This window comes from Corythoichthys intestinalis, chromosome 2 (genome assembly GCF_030265065.1).
Source record: "Corythoichthys intestinalis isolate RoL2023-P3 chromosome 2, ASM3026506v1, whole genome shotgun sequence".
Classification (NCBI taxonomy): domain Eukaryota; kingdom Metazoa; phylum Chordata; class Actinopteri; order Syngnathiformes; family Syngnathidae; genus Corythoichthys; species Corythoichthys intestinalis.
The window spans coordinates 69,984,178-69,999,303 of record NC_080396.1 but is presented as its reverse complement, the minus strand read 5'-3'; the positions used below and the strand labels follow the sequence as shown (position 1 = coordinate 69,999,303).

General features: G+C 38.4%; 1 protein-coding gene across 1 annotated transcript in view; it reads left to right on the top strand.

The window, feature by feature from the left end:
* plekhn1 (pleckstrin homology domain containing, family N member 1) overlaps positions 1–12,466 on the top strand; it is a 28,275-nt gene extending 15,809 nt beyond the window's left edge. Inside the window, exons 8-16 of the mRNA XM_057826830.1 lie at positions 227–307; positions 431–506; positions 3,429–3,574; positions 3,798–3,944; positions 5,870–6,097; positions 8,860–9,015; positions 9,241–9,471; positions 9,663–9,714; positions 11,764–12,466. Coding sequence (XP_057682813.1) covers positions 227–307; positions 431–506; positions 3,429–3,574; positions 3,798–3,944; positions 5,870–6,097; positions 8,860–9,015; positions 9,241–9,471; positions 9,663–9,714; positions 11,764–11,948 — 1,302 coding nt within the window. The 3' untranslated portion in view covers positions 11,949–12,466. The remainder of the gene's footprint in view (positions 1–226; positions 308–430; positions 507–3,428; positions 3,575–3,797; positions 3,945–5,869; positions 6,098–8,859; positions 9,016–9,240; positions 9,472–9,662; positions 9,715–11,763) is intronic.
* Positions 12,467–15,126: the final 2,660 nt, after the last annotated feature.

The window sequence follows — 15,126 nt, the reverse complement described above, 5'->3', positions numbered from 1 at the left end:
TTCTGACTCCTTGTATTTAGATGCCTAGTCTGATGTTTAAAAATATAGACATAAAATGATGAACCAGGCACAAAACAAAAATTTGCAACTGGTTAATGTGGATAAAACATCTGCTCACCTCAAAATTATGAAGAAAATGATCACTACTGAGTAAGGGCAGTAAAGTAAAGGCAAGTTACTTGGACCACTGACATGAAACTGACAAACACTACTTTTGTGTTGACAGCAACAAAGTGACAGACTACTCGTGATGTACACGTCCACAATGATCATCTTATCAGAAGAAGAGCACGGCCTCTTCTATAAGGTATTCAAAATAATAATAATTACCAATTAGATTTCTCTTGAGCCATTGACGCAATATAAACTCTTCATGAACTGTGTGCATGCCTTGTTTAATCAAATGTCGATTGGTTTTAATCTCTGTCAGGGAAAGCTTCCGCTCAACATGATCACGGTGACCACACCCTGCCAAGACGTCAAGCCCAACTCTTTTATGATTGAAGGTAGGTACGAGCAGTCTGTAGCCTAATGTAATATAATGAGTGTAGTGTATATTCAGAGAGGAATGATAACAATAATTGTAATAATAATGATAACAATGCAGTTTTAATCTACCGTAATTTCCCAAATATAAGGCGCACCCTTGTATAATGCGCACCCCAAATTTACTTGTAAAATCTAGGGAAAATTATTGTACCCGTTTATAATGCGCACCCTAATTTTAGCACCAATAAATAGAAGAATACAAGAAAACAGAGCTCGTGTACAGATACAGAAATGTCACTTTACTGAATGGTGAAACACAGCACAAACATAGCATATTGGAAGTTCAAAACATTACCATAAACTGACAATATTTATGGTAAAAATATGATTTGACAACTTCTCCAACTTACCAGAATCGAGGAGAAAACAAAACAGATGTGACTTTTCTTTTAAAGGTTGCTGTATAACTTGCTCGTTTCATCATGATGAATCAATGTTTCTTCCATGTTTGATATGGTAAAATAAACGTGGTGACTGAAGTCGGAAAACGGAAAAAGCGCATCGCTGTGGACTGTAACAAGAGGAACTATTGTTATTTGGGTTTGAGTTTCCCGAGGGACAGATATAGTTGACGGACACAGGAAGTCTGTGTTGTGTTACATTTGTTATGGTCCGAGTTGCGGAGCTGCAATAAACATTGACTCAAATGAGTTCAAGAAACTACATTTTGTGCTTTATGAAGGGTGAAAAAAGCAGAATTTAACACAGACGAAATAATTCGAAACAAATTGGTGACGTCACGTACCGTAATGGTCGGCAACGGAGCGCCGCATACGTTTCTTCAACACAGCGTGGCCGTGTCAATAAAAAAAAAATCGGTTCATGTGTGTGTGTGTGTATATATATATATATATATATATATTTCTGTCTCCATCCATGTACCCGTTTATAATACGCACCATGATTTTACAAGTTGATTTTGGGGAAAAAAAGTGCGCATTATATTCGGGAAATTACGGTATGTATCACGATATGCTATATGCAATATCCCTGCAACTGGCAGGCAACCAGCTCAGGGTGTACACTGCCTGCTCCCAGATGTTACCTTGGATAGGCTTCGGCAACCCCACGACCTTCATGAGGATACAGAAGATGAATGAATAAATGCATATGTGCAATGTCACATCTATGTACTGTAGCAGCCAAATGTTAAAAAGAAAACGTCAAAACGCATTAAAGGGGAAGTTCAGAATTTTTGACATATGGCCTGATCTTCAAATTAGCAGGAGTTTAATTAGTCGGCGGAGTTGATTTAAAAGAATTCTGTGCAGTTTGTCGTTATTTGTATTAAGTGTTATAAGTATGAACAGCAAGATTTGTAATCCAGAAGCTCTGCAGGGAACAGGCTCTCTAAGCAAGCAAGGCAAAGTGATATCACATTGTTTTTTTTTTCACCACAGATTTTTTTCTCGGGTGGGGGGGCAGTTTGGTATGACATTGTTTTGGCCACATGGGTATTTGGAACAGTGATCTGTATTTTGAATTTATTTGACTATGTTAGATCTGTTAATATCGTTCTTTTATTGGCATGCTAAGCAGGTACCATTGACTTGCGCTAGCTTAGCCACTCCGGAGCCCTGAAACTAACAAATAACTGATAAACTGCACAGAATTTGTTGAAATAATTACCATAATTTTCACACTATAAGCCGCCACACACCAAATTTGGCATGAAAATGGCATTTGTCCATACATAAGCTGCACTGGACTATAAGCCGCGGCTGTCCTTACTGTATTATGGGATATTTACATCAAAAGATATCAACCGGTAACACTTTATTTGACAGCGGCATCATACAACTGTCATGAAACCAAATGAACCACCATGAAGCCTTGAACCAATTGGCTGCAAAGCTTCATTGCTTCAAGAGGCTTCATTTGGCCATCACTGCTCCCTTGTAGGAGAAAGTCTACCTCTGCTGCCACCTGCTGTCAACACTGTTGTTGTCCAACATGCCTCCAAGCATGCATTGCAGCGCTACAGATGTAAATAACAATCAAAATTCATGTTCTGTGCCAAGTATGTCTTCAATTACTGTTCCGCCCCCCCCAATAATAGCTAGTTATGGTATTGGGTAACACTTTATTTGAAAGTGGTGCCATAAGACTGTCATTAGACAATCTTAATTATGACATGACACTGTCATGAGCATTAGTGAATGCTTATAACAGATGTCATTTAGTGTTATTTGGCAAATTATCCCGCTTTTGAATGGATGTAAAAGATCCAAGCTGGAGATAAATGGAGTTAGTGGCATAGGTTGCTGGATGACACTTAATGACATCTGTCATAAGCATTCAATAATGCCCATGATGGTGTCATGTCATAAATATGAAATCATGATATCAAATTATGGGTTACCTATTAACTCAAATAAATAAAAAAATAAGCCGTACTTGACTATAAGCCGCAGGGTTCAAAATGAAGGAAAAAAGTAGCGCCTTATAGTCCGAAAATTACGGTAAACCTCCGGTAACTCGAAGATTAAGCCTAATGTAAACAATTCTGAACTTCCCCTTTAATTTACTACTGTCTACTACATGGCTATCCTGACAGGAAATGGAGAAAAATACAGAGATTTACATACTAAAAGTTCAACTTGTCATTAACTGTGCAGATACAGAGACTGTATCATGATACATAATGTTGAAATACTGTCTTGATATTTTATCCTCCCTAGTGTACAGTGTTATGCATAATTTACGCTAACTAGACATGTGCAGGAATGTGCCAACGTCACAAAGTGCAACCCTCCATGAATGAATTGGTTTTATCCCCAATGAATGACAATCTGACCATGGCAAATTCCACTGAACGACTGGACCAAATGACACCCTTTGTCCCCCTCCACTCTCCTTTGCCCCGTTTCTGTTGCTAGGGAAGCTCATCAACCCCATAGTGGTGACCTGTCTGGATAGGACTGAGTTCTGCGACTGGATCCAGCATTTCAAAGCTGCTGATGTACCTGTTCTCAGCCCACCGCCCCCAGTTTATGACATCATCTACACGCCAACGCACAGAGAGGTAAGACCTGCCCTACATTTTATTTATGTATTTATTTATTTTATAGGCACCAATCAATCACGTTGTTCACAGCTGCTGATTAGCTATCAACACCTGTTTTGTGAGTCTCCAGGCCGAGTAAAAGAAACTAGCAATTACACGTCTTAGGGAGGATGTGAATCTTCTGTTGGAGTAGTCACACGCTCATCCAATGACAATTTGTGGAATTTTGTTTGGCATGCAGGCACCACAGTTTGACAGGTGGAGTGGAAACAGTCAAGGCTACTCCGAGTCCATTAAGTTTAGTCAGAGCGCACGTGGATCTTACAACCGTGAGCTCCCCACTCATGAAGACAACCCACTTTCACCAGGGTACTCGGAACCTCTCTGCGTAAGTTGCCATCAATATACAGATGCAGACTCTAGCCACGTATTTGTAAAGTGTTTTCATTTCTTACTTGTGGCAATGTGGAGGTGTAATAGCGTACCGCACGCAAAACGTCACTTTTGCTCATTAATATTCGTGACGTTAGCAACTGTTGCTCGGCGGGTCAAGCTCGCGTTTGTCCCTCATGCTAAATGCATGTAAATAGTGTATGAATAGATGTTTACTGAGCTAAACCTACCAATTCTGTCCGAAAATGATGTCCCTGGTGCCAAATTCACTGGTAAAAATGTGGGAGAATGTACAAATGTTCAGTTAAAGAGATGGCTTGAGTATCGAGGGCTAAGAAAGATGGGAAAAAGAGCCGACCTGATCCAGAGGTAGCTTTTTTATCGACACCTTTATCTTGTGTGCATTGCCTTACGCCATAGACAATGACATTCTCCTGTTTCAACAAGCTATCCTTTACCACCATATGCCCTGTCTTTCTTATATATTATATCCTCTGGTTGTATTACGTCTATGACCATTCTTGGGGGTAATTTTCATTGCTATTTTTGTGTAGCGATGGCAAATGCTACTCAGTGACAGCCAACTAACACTTTAAATTTTTTCATTAATCACAAATCTTAATTCCATAACCTATTTACACTTCCACAAAGGTTTTTTTTTTTTTTACAACAGAAAAGGTAACAACAGTGGCAGTAAGATACCATCTAAAATTTTTTCAGGTCATTCATTGTCAGACAGAAGCAGCATGGCAAAACGCTACGCTAAAAATAAGTTAAAATTTCAAAATGGCTTACCTTTTCGGGGCAAGCTATGGAATGGATCGGCATTGTCACCTGTAGGACCATGGCCCCCAACAAAATGTTTACTGAATATGAAGGTGAATGGCTTCACCTTGCTGGCATTGGTCTTTTGGATGTCCGCACAAGTTGATCCATTGTTCACATTTTTTGGCTTCGGGAAATGTATGAAGAAAACATCCTTCATATGTCGTAATGTCTAAGTTGTTTCCCCAAGTTCCATAGCAGCAGCAGCGTTTACTCGGCATGTTCTTTTTTGAAAGATTACCGGCGGAAAACAAGCAGTATGAACATGGGTTGTATGCGAGGGCACTTCTGTGTTGACCCTCTTCCGATCTACGATGGTGACGTCACGGTCTAAAAATAGCATTCGTGCGGTACGCTATTGAAGCCTAGCTTGCTTTACTAGATGCCTTTCGGACATAGGCATTCATTTTTTTGTCTGGTTGCTTGCACCCTCCTATTGACACGTAGCCCAAAAATTTCAATGGGGTTTAGGTCAGGGGAGACACTTCTGACATCTCTGGTTATATATGACTTTTGGAGCCAATAGGACTTGTATGGTCAATCTCCATGCAATCCTCTCAAGGCTTAATTTCAGAGAGAACTGACTAAGTTTGGTAATTTCCCATGATATTTTATTTATTTTAGATGCATTTGTGAGAAGCGAGCACATAAATTGTTAAAGTTATAGTAAAGCAAACTCACTTGTCTGTTATATTGGAGCACAGCAGCAACTCCCATACGTCCCCTTCTCCAAGTAAATGATTAAGCAAGGTCAAGACTCCTGTTTCTGCCACAAAAGCTCAGGTATATACCTCAAGGGTGATGCAAAAAGAAAAAAACAACAACAAAAATTTTAGGTTGGAATTTCTTGCGTTAGTTTCAATTAATGTGGAAACTGATTATTCACCAGCGGTGAAAACATTTTCTTTGTAACCTCACTTTCACACACGATAAAAATGAAGAACTTTAGTCAGTGAAATCTTTCTGCTTCTAATCCATGATCTTTCTCAGCCTCTGACTAATTAAGACATCTACGGTCATAACAGTTTTAAAATGACGTAAGCACAATTATGCAAGAATGGCATTGCTGACTATCGACCCGCTTCTTGTCTACAGTACAGCCGTCCCTCCTCAACGGACAACACCCGTCTGGGAAGCAGGACCAGTAGCTTCTCTTCCCACACCAAGCCTGAGCGTGAACCACGACCTTTACCACTGTGCTACTCGTCGCCCCAGCGCAGTTCCTACCTCCAGTCTAGAGAGAGCTTTTCTTCAGGAGGGCCACAGCTGTACAGCACGCCTTATTGTGGCCCACATCGCTTTGAGAAAGGCCTGCTTGTCAAGGTAATACATCAGCCTGGCATCTAAGCTTGATAAGCGTGTGCGGTATTCCCCTTGAGGCTGTTGGCTTATTTTACATGCCACTGTAAATACCGAGTGCGCACGAAGCGAACCTAGGTCATGAAGTGGCATATTGGTATAGTAATGGCAAAGTAAAGACATGACAATATATGAATCAGTAGAAAACATATATAGCCTTTGGACAAAAAAAATATCAAACTGATACTTTGGACTCAAGAGTCCTTCTTTGTTAATGGCTCATTAAAAATACAAGGCGACATGATTGAATATGCAGAAAATTTGTCTTGTAGAGCTTGCTGTTTTCGAAGCAATTTTTACATTTCTGTGTGACCTCCAGTTCTTGTCAAATGTTCAAGCAGTTTGGTGGGGCTGATTGGCAAGTGCAAAAATACTTTTTGGCACATGCAATTGAGTCCTAAGATTTTTACCTAGCAACAAGTGGCCATGCAAATGATCATGTTGCTGGCTATATTAGATACATATAGCCTGTTGTCTGTGCTTTATACTATATTGTATTGTAGTTAGGGCTTATTAGTCAATTAATCACTACTTATTTTCGTGATTAATAGACTAGTCTGCTCATTTGTACATGTTATTTACTTTTCTATTCCTCTGGGCTTAACATTTTAGCTGGAAATGTGCAGTGGACAAAAATGGACTATGAATATTATTAAACTATATCAATGTAACACTGTTTTCCAAAGCAAAAAAAAAAAATTACTCTATTATATGAACAATTAGTATTAATATACTTCTTTTTTTTCTAATTAATAACGTAATAATGTAGAAATACAAAAATGATAATATAAGTACAGTGGTACCTCTACTTACGAACATCTCTACATACAAAATTTTCAGGTTTAGACACGCCTCAACAGGAAAATATTGCCTCTTGTTACGAAATAAATTTCAGGACAGGAAAGGCAATAATACAGAATGGCCTGTACTCGGAGTTCCCAGATTATATTGAACGTAACATACTTATAGCTGCTCTACCATTGGCTATCGCCTAGCATTCCTGGCATCCAGTTGACTAAGAGGGACCTCTACTGTATGTGTACGTCTGTGTCACAGCGTCCTCTTCATTTGCCCCTCATGTTCCGACAGCTTTACATGAATGTATTAACTTTGATTCTTTACTCTATTTTTGGTTTTATACATTATACTCAACTCTGATTTTATGTTTATTGTGCAATAATCTAATTGTAAATTGTATTTGTTACATTTTTTGATGCATTTTTACGCATTATAAAAGGGGGGGACTTGGAACGGATTAGGGCATTTACATGGGAAACGCGTCTCTACTTACAGAATTTTCAGGTTACGAAACTACTTCCAGAACCAATTGATTTACTAAGTAGAGGTACCACTGTATATAAGTGATGAAAAATAATAACAGTATTTAATCTTCCATTTTTCGTTTTATTTAAAGTATTAAAACTATGAATATGATAAATAGATACATAATATATTTAATTTTTTTTCTTTTAATTTGTTTGATTATTTTTAAAAATGTATAATCGACTGAATATTTACAGGCTAAAACCAAAAACACAAAAAACAAAAGGATTTAGACAATTTTTTTTTTTGTCAGCAATTTCTGAACAATTACTGGATTATCAAAATGGATTGGATGTCCATTACCATCAATGCAGCCAATTAATAAAAAAATATAAGTATTAACTCCCAAAAATGATTAGATAATAGAGTGTATCACGAAAGTAAGTACACCCCTCGCATTTCTGCAGATATTTAAGTATATTTTTTAATGGGACAACACTGACAAAATGACACTTTGACACAATAAAAAGTAGTCTGTGTGCTGCTTATATAATAGAGTTCATTTATTTTCCCCTCAAAATAACTCAAAATATAGCCATTAATATCAGAACCCCTGGCAACAAAAGTGAGTACACCCCTATGAAAAAACATACATCCCTAAATGTTCAAATTGAGTACTGCTTGTCATTTTCCCTCCAAAATGTCATGTGACTCGTTACAAGAGAGCTGTCAGCATTGCTGCAGAGATTGAAGGGGGGTGTCATTCCCACCACCATGCTTGACTGTAGGCTTGACACACTTATCTTTGTATTCCTCACCTGGTCGCCGCCACACATGCTTGAGACCATCGGAACCAAACAAATTAATCTTCGTCTCATCAGACCATAGGACATGGTTCCAGTAATCCATGTGCTTTGTTGACATGTCTTCAGCAAACAGTTTGCGGGCTTTCTTGTGTACCGTCTACAGAAGAGGCTTCCTCCTGAGGTGACAGCCATGCACACCAATTTGATGTAGAGTACGGCGTATGGTCTGAGCAGTAACAGGCTGACCCCCCAACAGGCTGACCCGCCAACTCTTCAATCTCTGCAGCAATGCTGACAGCACTCCTGTAACGAATCACATGACATTTTGGAGGGAAAATGACAAGCAGTACTCAATTTGGACATTTAGGGATGTACGTAGTTCCCATGCGGTGTACTCACTTTTGCTGCCAGGCGTTTGGATATTAATGGCTATATTTGGAGTTAGTTAGAGGGGAAAATAAATTAACTGTTATATAAGCTGCACATAGACTACTTTTCATTGTGTCAAAGTGTCATTTTTTTGTCAGTGTTGTCCCATGAAAAGATATACTTAGGGTGCACTCACTTTTGTGATACACTGTAGATTTGTTGAAACACCAAAGTTGCTGCGTATTAATTGACTGCTAAAGCCTAAAATTTGTGATCTGTTGTTGTCAGTCCAATAGTTGGAACACATCTCAATCATCCCACGGTTATTCCTTGAGCACCCCGCAACGACATTCAGACATGTGCGCTCCCCGCCAGCCCTTGTCACCCCTCTACGATGAACCCTGCAGCCCTGAAATGTTCGTCTTGGATGAAGCCAGGCCAGTGGTAAGTGGGTCAGTGATACTGAATACTTTGGGTTATTTTACACCAACACAGGTTCACACAGCTAAATTGAGAAATGGATTCGTCAGTCTTTCTAATCCATTAGAATGAGCCTTGTTGTTGTATAAAACCCCGCCCCCCAAAAATCGGAATTACTGTAGTCCATATTTGACCAGTCATTTTCATACTGTTGAACCATCCCCAAATTGTCTCTTTCTTCCAAAACAGAAGAGCTGGCAAGAGCCCAGTCATCTGTACCACTACCAGCAAAATTCTAGGGTCCCACACACTTCCTTCAAGCTCTGCACCCCGCCAATGGGCCGAAACAGCCGAAGAAGCCTGGTCCCAAACAACTTACAGGGGCATGCTTTAGGGAGCCCCCAGAATCAAGCGGAACAGAGAGCTGAGGCCGTGTCCAGGCTGAAGCTGCTAAATGCACCCTCAAAAGGCCAAGATCAGGTGAGAATGACATTGCCGCTCATCTCCCAGGGCACTCCGGTTTCTGGAATGCCGTGGTACAAGGCCGGTTCATTGAATAATACAGCAGATACATGTATGCATTTCTTGTGCAGGTTTTATATTGTCAGTTTCCGCATGTCACAGAATGGTTGTTGTTGACAAGAGGATGTGACTTTGACTTCTGTTGACAGGCACGGTCTACCTGTGGCATCAATCCGACTCAGATGTATGATTTCTCACCAGGTAAGAACTGTTGGAATGCTGTCATAAGCATAAGGAGACAGTTGTCTTTAGAAAGGCTCATGACACTATGGGCAAAGGTTTGACCATAATTGTTTTCTAAGCTTCAAAATTTAATCATTTGAGGGACTCTGTGACACTATTGAGCATCTTTTAGAATCGCAATTCATTAAAAAAGAAATTGAGAAAAATGTGTTTTGTGGGGATGCACTGAAAATTCAGTGGCTGGCGGCCGAAATGCGAACTTTTTGCTTTTTTCTGAGTGAGTGTGTTGGCTAGCATTTGACAAGCGCTACAAGTTTGAGAAACATTTCGAGGTTTAGCTTCATATCAGTTGGAGTTCATTCATATTGCAGCTTCGAATAACGAACGGTTCATTTTGTAATACATGAGTTGATTATGGTATTTATTATGTAAATTGAATATGATTCATTTACTGGTTTGGTCTGTTAACATGTCAGAATAGTATAGGCAGAAATATTTATCATTGTTTTTCAAAGTGAAAGCAAATGTTTGCAAATGCTTTGATTAAAGACAAGATCATCAGTCTGAACAAAATTCAATGGCAGAAGCTACAATGAGAGGATTAGGACAATTTAAATGTAAACAATGGTGCTGAACAATGACCGTAATTTTCGGACTATAAGGCGCACCTGACATAAGCCGCCACCCACCAAATTTGACACAAAAATCTTCATAGATAAGCCACACTGAACTATAAACCGCAGCTGCCCTCATTGTGTTATGGGATATTTAACCCAAAATATATTAACCGGACTATAAGCCGCTACTTTTTTCCCTTTTTTGAATCCTGCAGCTTATAGCCCAGTGCGACCTTTTTGTTGATTTATTGGGTTGATGGGTAACACTTTATTTGGCAGCGGCATCATAAGACTTTCATAAGACCAAATGAACCATCATGAAGCTTTTAAACAACTGGCTGTAAAGCTTCATTGCTTCAAGAAGCTTCATTTGACCATCGCTGCTCTCTTGAGGGACACAGTCAACCTGTGCTGCCACCTGCTATTAACACTGTTGTCGTCCAACATGCCTCCTAGGATGCATTGCAGCGCTACAGATGTAAATAACAATCAAAATAATTAATTACTAGTTATTGTATTTGGTAACACTTTATTTGACAGTTGCGCCATAAGACTGTCAGAAAACCATTATATTTTTGACATGACACTGCCATGAGCATTAATAAATGACATATCGTTTTGTGTCACCTGGCAAATTATCTCACTTTTGAATGGATGTAAAACAGCCGAGCTGGACATAAATGGAGCGAGTGACATTATTTGCCGCATGACACTTAATGACATCTGTCATATGCATTCATTAATGCCCGTTATAGTGTCATGTCGTAAATTATGATGGTCGTATGGCAGTCTTATGACACCGCTGTCAAGTAAAGTGTTACCCATTAACCCAATAAATCAACAAATAAGTCGCACTGGGTTATAAGCTGCAGGATTAAAAAAAGGGAAAAAGTAGCGGCTTATAGTCAGAAAATTACGGTAATCAGTTGTAAAAATAGTCATCAATTCGTTTGATGAATTAAATGTTGGCAATCGATTTATTTTGGCAACTCTAGATTTGTGGTGACGTATATTAAAATCACAGAGTTAAAACTACATGAGTGCGAATTTTTGTTTATCTAAGTGCGTTTCCATTAGCTAGTGACAAATTCAAGGTATGCCCAGTCTCTCGCCCAATGGGTAGTTATATACTGTTGTACACTATAACTGTGCATACCATAGTTCCACAAAGTTTAATTTACACCGGGATTCATTATTAGGCATAAAGTGCTCTCATATCTAGTAATGACAAACTTGTTACTGTTTTTGTCTGTGGTGGATACTTTGCAATAAGCAGATACTTGAAGCAAGTGGCTGCATGTACTATGATGCAATTGAGTTGGAGGGGAAGAAAAAAGTGACGTGTTTCCATTATGAAAACACTTGTCAATCCCATTTCAGTTGAAAGGGTAATTTGTGTCCATATTTCATGTCCGAATAATCTATAAAAGCCTTTTCCCCCCTTTGACAGATCTTCATTCATACCACCAACCCACAGAACCAGATGACCAGGAAATAGACTATGACAACATTTGGGAGTATGATCGCCATCCTGGAATGATTCAGCTAACGTCTGGAATTTCGACACACTGGACGGGATTAGACAGCGGGGCCAGAGGCCTTGGTGCTATGGCAACTGAGCAAAGATGGTCATAAAACAAAATCACTGGCCGGCTCTTGTCCGGGCGTGTGCAAACATCGGATCTCTATCAGCTGGATCATAAAAGCCAACTAGCGGACTGTTTTGTCCACTAAGTGTACAGTAGAGTTAGACGCATTAGGACTCAGTGGTGATGGGCATTTGAAGAAAAATAACATTTTGAAAAACACTAAAGAATGTGAAAGTCAAAATAAGATTTCACCTGTTTGACTGTAATGTATAGTACCCCATTAGGTTTTTAGTTTATAATTTCTTTTTCAACCAATGACTCTTTTTTGCTTGATTCAGAAAAACAAAAACGCATTCCACGAGGGATTTTTAAATGAACCCTGTTGTATATACTTTGTAAATGCCGTACATTTTATTATATATAATATATGAATTGCTGAAAAAAAAAAGAAGCTTTAGTTGGCTGTCAGGGAGTAATATTATGGCTTTGTTTTGGTACAACTGTGACATCTTTATTCATATTTTATCTGTTTGATGGTTTTATTTATATTTTCAAAAAAATAAACTTGGGAATCAAGCCAAATATTTGTTGTGTCTTCTAATTATATGAAACGTATGAAAGGACATTGTGCAGGTGTCCATTGAGCAAAGGCCAATCTAATGATAACCAAGATACGAGCTTTAACAAAAATTTGCCAACAAAAAGAATAAAATATATATGTAGCGTAGACCAAAAGTTGTGGACACGCCTTCTCATTTGTGCGGTTTCTTTATTTTCATGACTATTTACATTGTAAATTCTCACTCAAGGTAGTAAAATTATGAATGAACACGTGTGGAATTATGTACTTAGCAAAAAAAGGTGATATAACTAAACACATGTATTTAGTATATGGCGGAAAGTGGGAGACCCCCAATTTGGCCACATTTCAAAATTGGCCGATATGCATGTGTGATACAGCATTGGAAAGCCTAAAATCTCAATTTTCTGGGGGATGAAACATTTTGAACAGGAGGGCATTTAAAATTTTTTTTTTTTTTTTTTTTTTAAACGGCAAAACTCTATCTGGAGGTGACAGCGCGCGAGAGCAGAATTACAGACGCCATGACTTTAACGAGATATTATCGCGTACTTACCTTGTTTCGATCCAAAAACTCCATGTAGCATGTACCACCGAGTGTCAAGACACAGCTGTGAATGGCCACAGCTGGATTTTTGGGGGATTTTATGGGTGAAAGGGGTCGCGAGGCAGAAATCGCAGACATCCAGGAGGGGTCGAGATTTTGTTTTTCATATATTTACTCTTTTAAACCCTTTTTTCCCCCCAATTTTTCTTTGTTTGGACCGATTATTTATCATCTAAAATATCGGGGAAAATTCGACAGTAACCAGAAAAAAAAAAAAAAAATACAATTAAGCGATAGTTATGAGGTAGATATCCGTGACTTCTTTACATTCACCATTTTTTTCATTATGACGTAATTTGTTTAAAAGTTTAAAATATGCGAGTGAATATATTTTTTAGTTTTTTATACTTTTGGCCTGTACTGTATATAAATTGTACCGCTATTTACTTTTTACATTTTTATTTTTTAAATTTTTTTGGAGCGTGTTTCTTAATACCGTGTACCTTTTAATATTTGATAATACTGATAAAGAGTTCATTACAATTCAGTGATACAGTATTTGAAATCACTGTAGCGTTTGGTTGCCAGATGCTCACGCTATAGTTATGCCATCTAGTGGTCAAATAATATACTACAACTATCTAAACGAAACTAAACGGCAATTATGCTTTAGTGACAAACTGAAACATAAGTAAACACTGAATAGTAAATAAATCAATACAAAGTAACCCAACAAAGTATGTACGATATAATAAACACATAGCAAAGAAATTATATTTTTGTGGTTTTATGGTAATTTTGTATAAACTCCATTTCAAATGAAGCTGAAATGTATTGTAAAAATGAAAAGCAGGATACAATGATTTTCAATCTGTTTAATTGAATATGCTACAAAGACAATATATTCAAAGTTCAAAATGATATATCCTGGCATATGTTTCCACAAAGGTAAAAATGAAATAAGTGGGTTTTTTGTTTTGTTTTGTTTTTTTGCCAAATATCTAAATGTGTCACGACGTGGAGGGAGGCAAGGTGGACCCAAACGCAGGGAAAACACGGGGAGGCAAGGCAGGGTGGAAGTGAAATCAGGATACTAGAACAAATGGAGCATTGATGCAGACATGAGATGAGAACAGAATGATGCAACAAGAAAAGACAGCACATCAGGATCTTAAATACAGACAAGGGGTAACAAGACAACGAGGCACAGGTGGGTGACACAAGAGGCAGCGGATTGGTCAACACACAAGAAGCAGGCCACAACAGGGGAAATCAATGGATAATTACAATGACCAGACACACAAGGGTACAAACTTAACATGACTCAACTCAAGGTGACTCAACGCAAAATGAGTGGTAAAAAATGTTTCCATTTACATTTGTGCAAATTGGCATTTATTAATTACATGAATTAACCTTTTGCTATGCATTACATCAATTCTGTCATCTATGCATAGTGTGCATGCGTTATTGATAATTGTTTATTTAACGGATTATTAATTGTGTATGGACTTAGGTTCCCAGAACATTAAACATAACATACATAATACATACATAACATAATATATTTACATTATTTGTCAACTAAACATGATTGAACATAACGAACTGCAGATAAAATGAACGCAATTCGGTCTAGTAGAACTTCAGACAAATCAACTTCGTTATTTGGTTAATTTGTATGCTGAAAGTGAGGTTCAAAAGCATCTGTCTGCTACTCGCTACTTTTCCCCACATTTAGGTATTGCTCCTGGTCATGCAGACCGTGGATGTTGGTGTCATGGTGAAAGCTTGTCATACTTTAACATTAAAATGGAGCGTGTATGTTTGCTAAAAGTCAATAAGGGAAGGATTACCGTATTGGCCCGAATATAAGATGGTGTTTTTTGCATTGAAATAACACTGAAAAAGAGGGGGTCGTCTTATATTCGCGGTCTAGACATTATACCCATTCACGACGCTAGATGGCGCCAGATATCATTGAAGCGATGTTCTGTCATGACATCTCAGCTATTCTCCCCATTTACGACGCTAGATGGCGCCAGATATCATTGAAGCGATGTTCTGTCATGAGGGATCTCTGCTACTCTTTTTAGT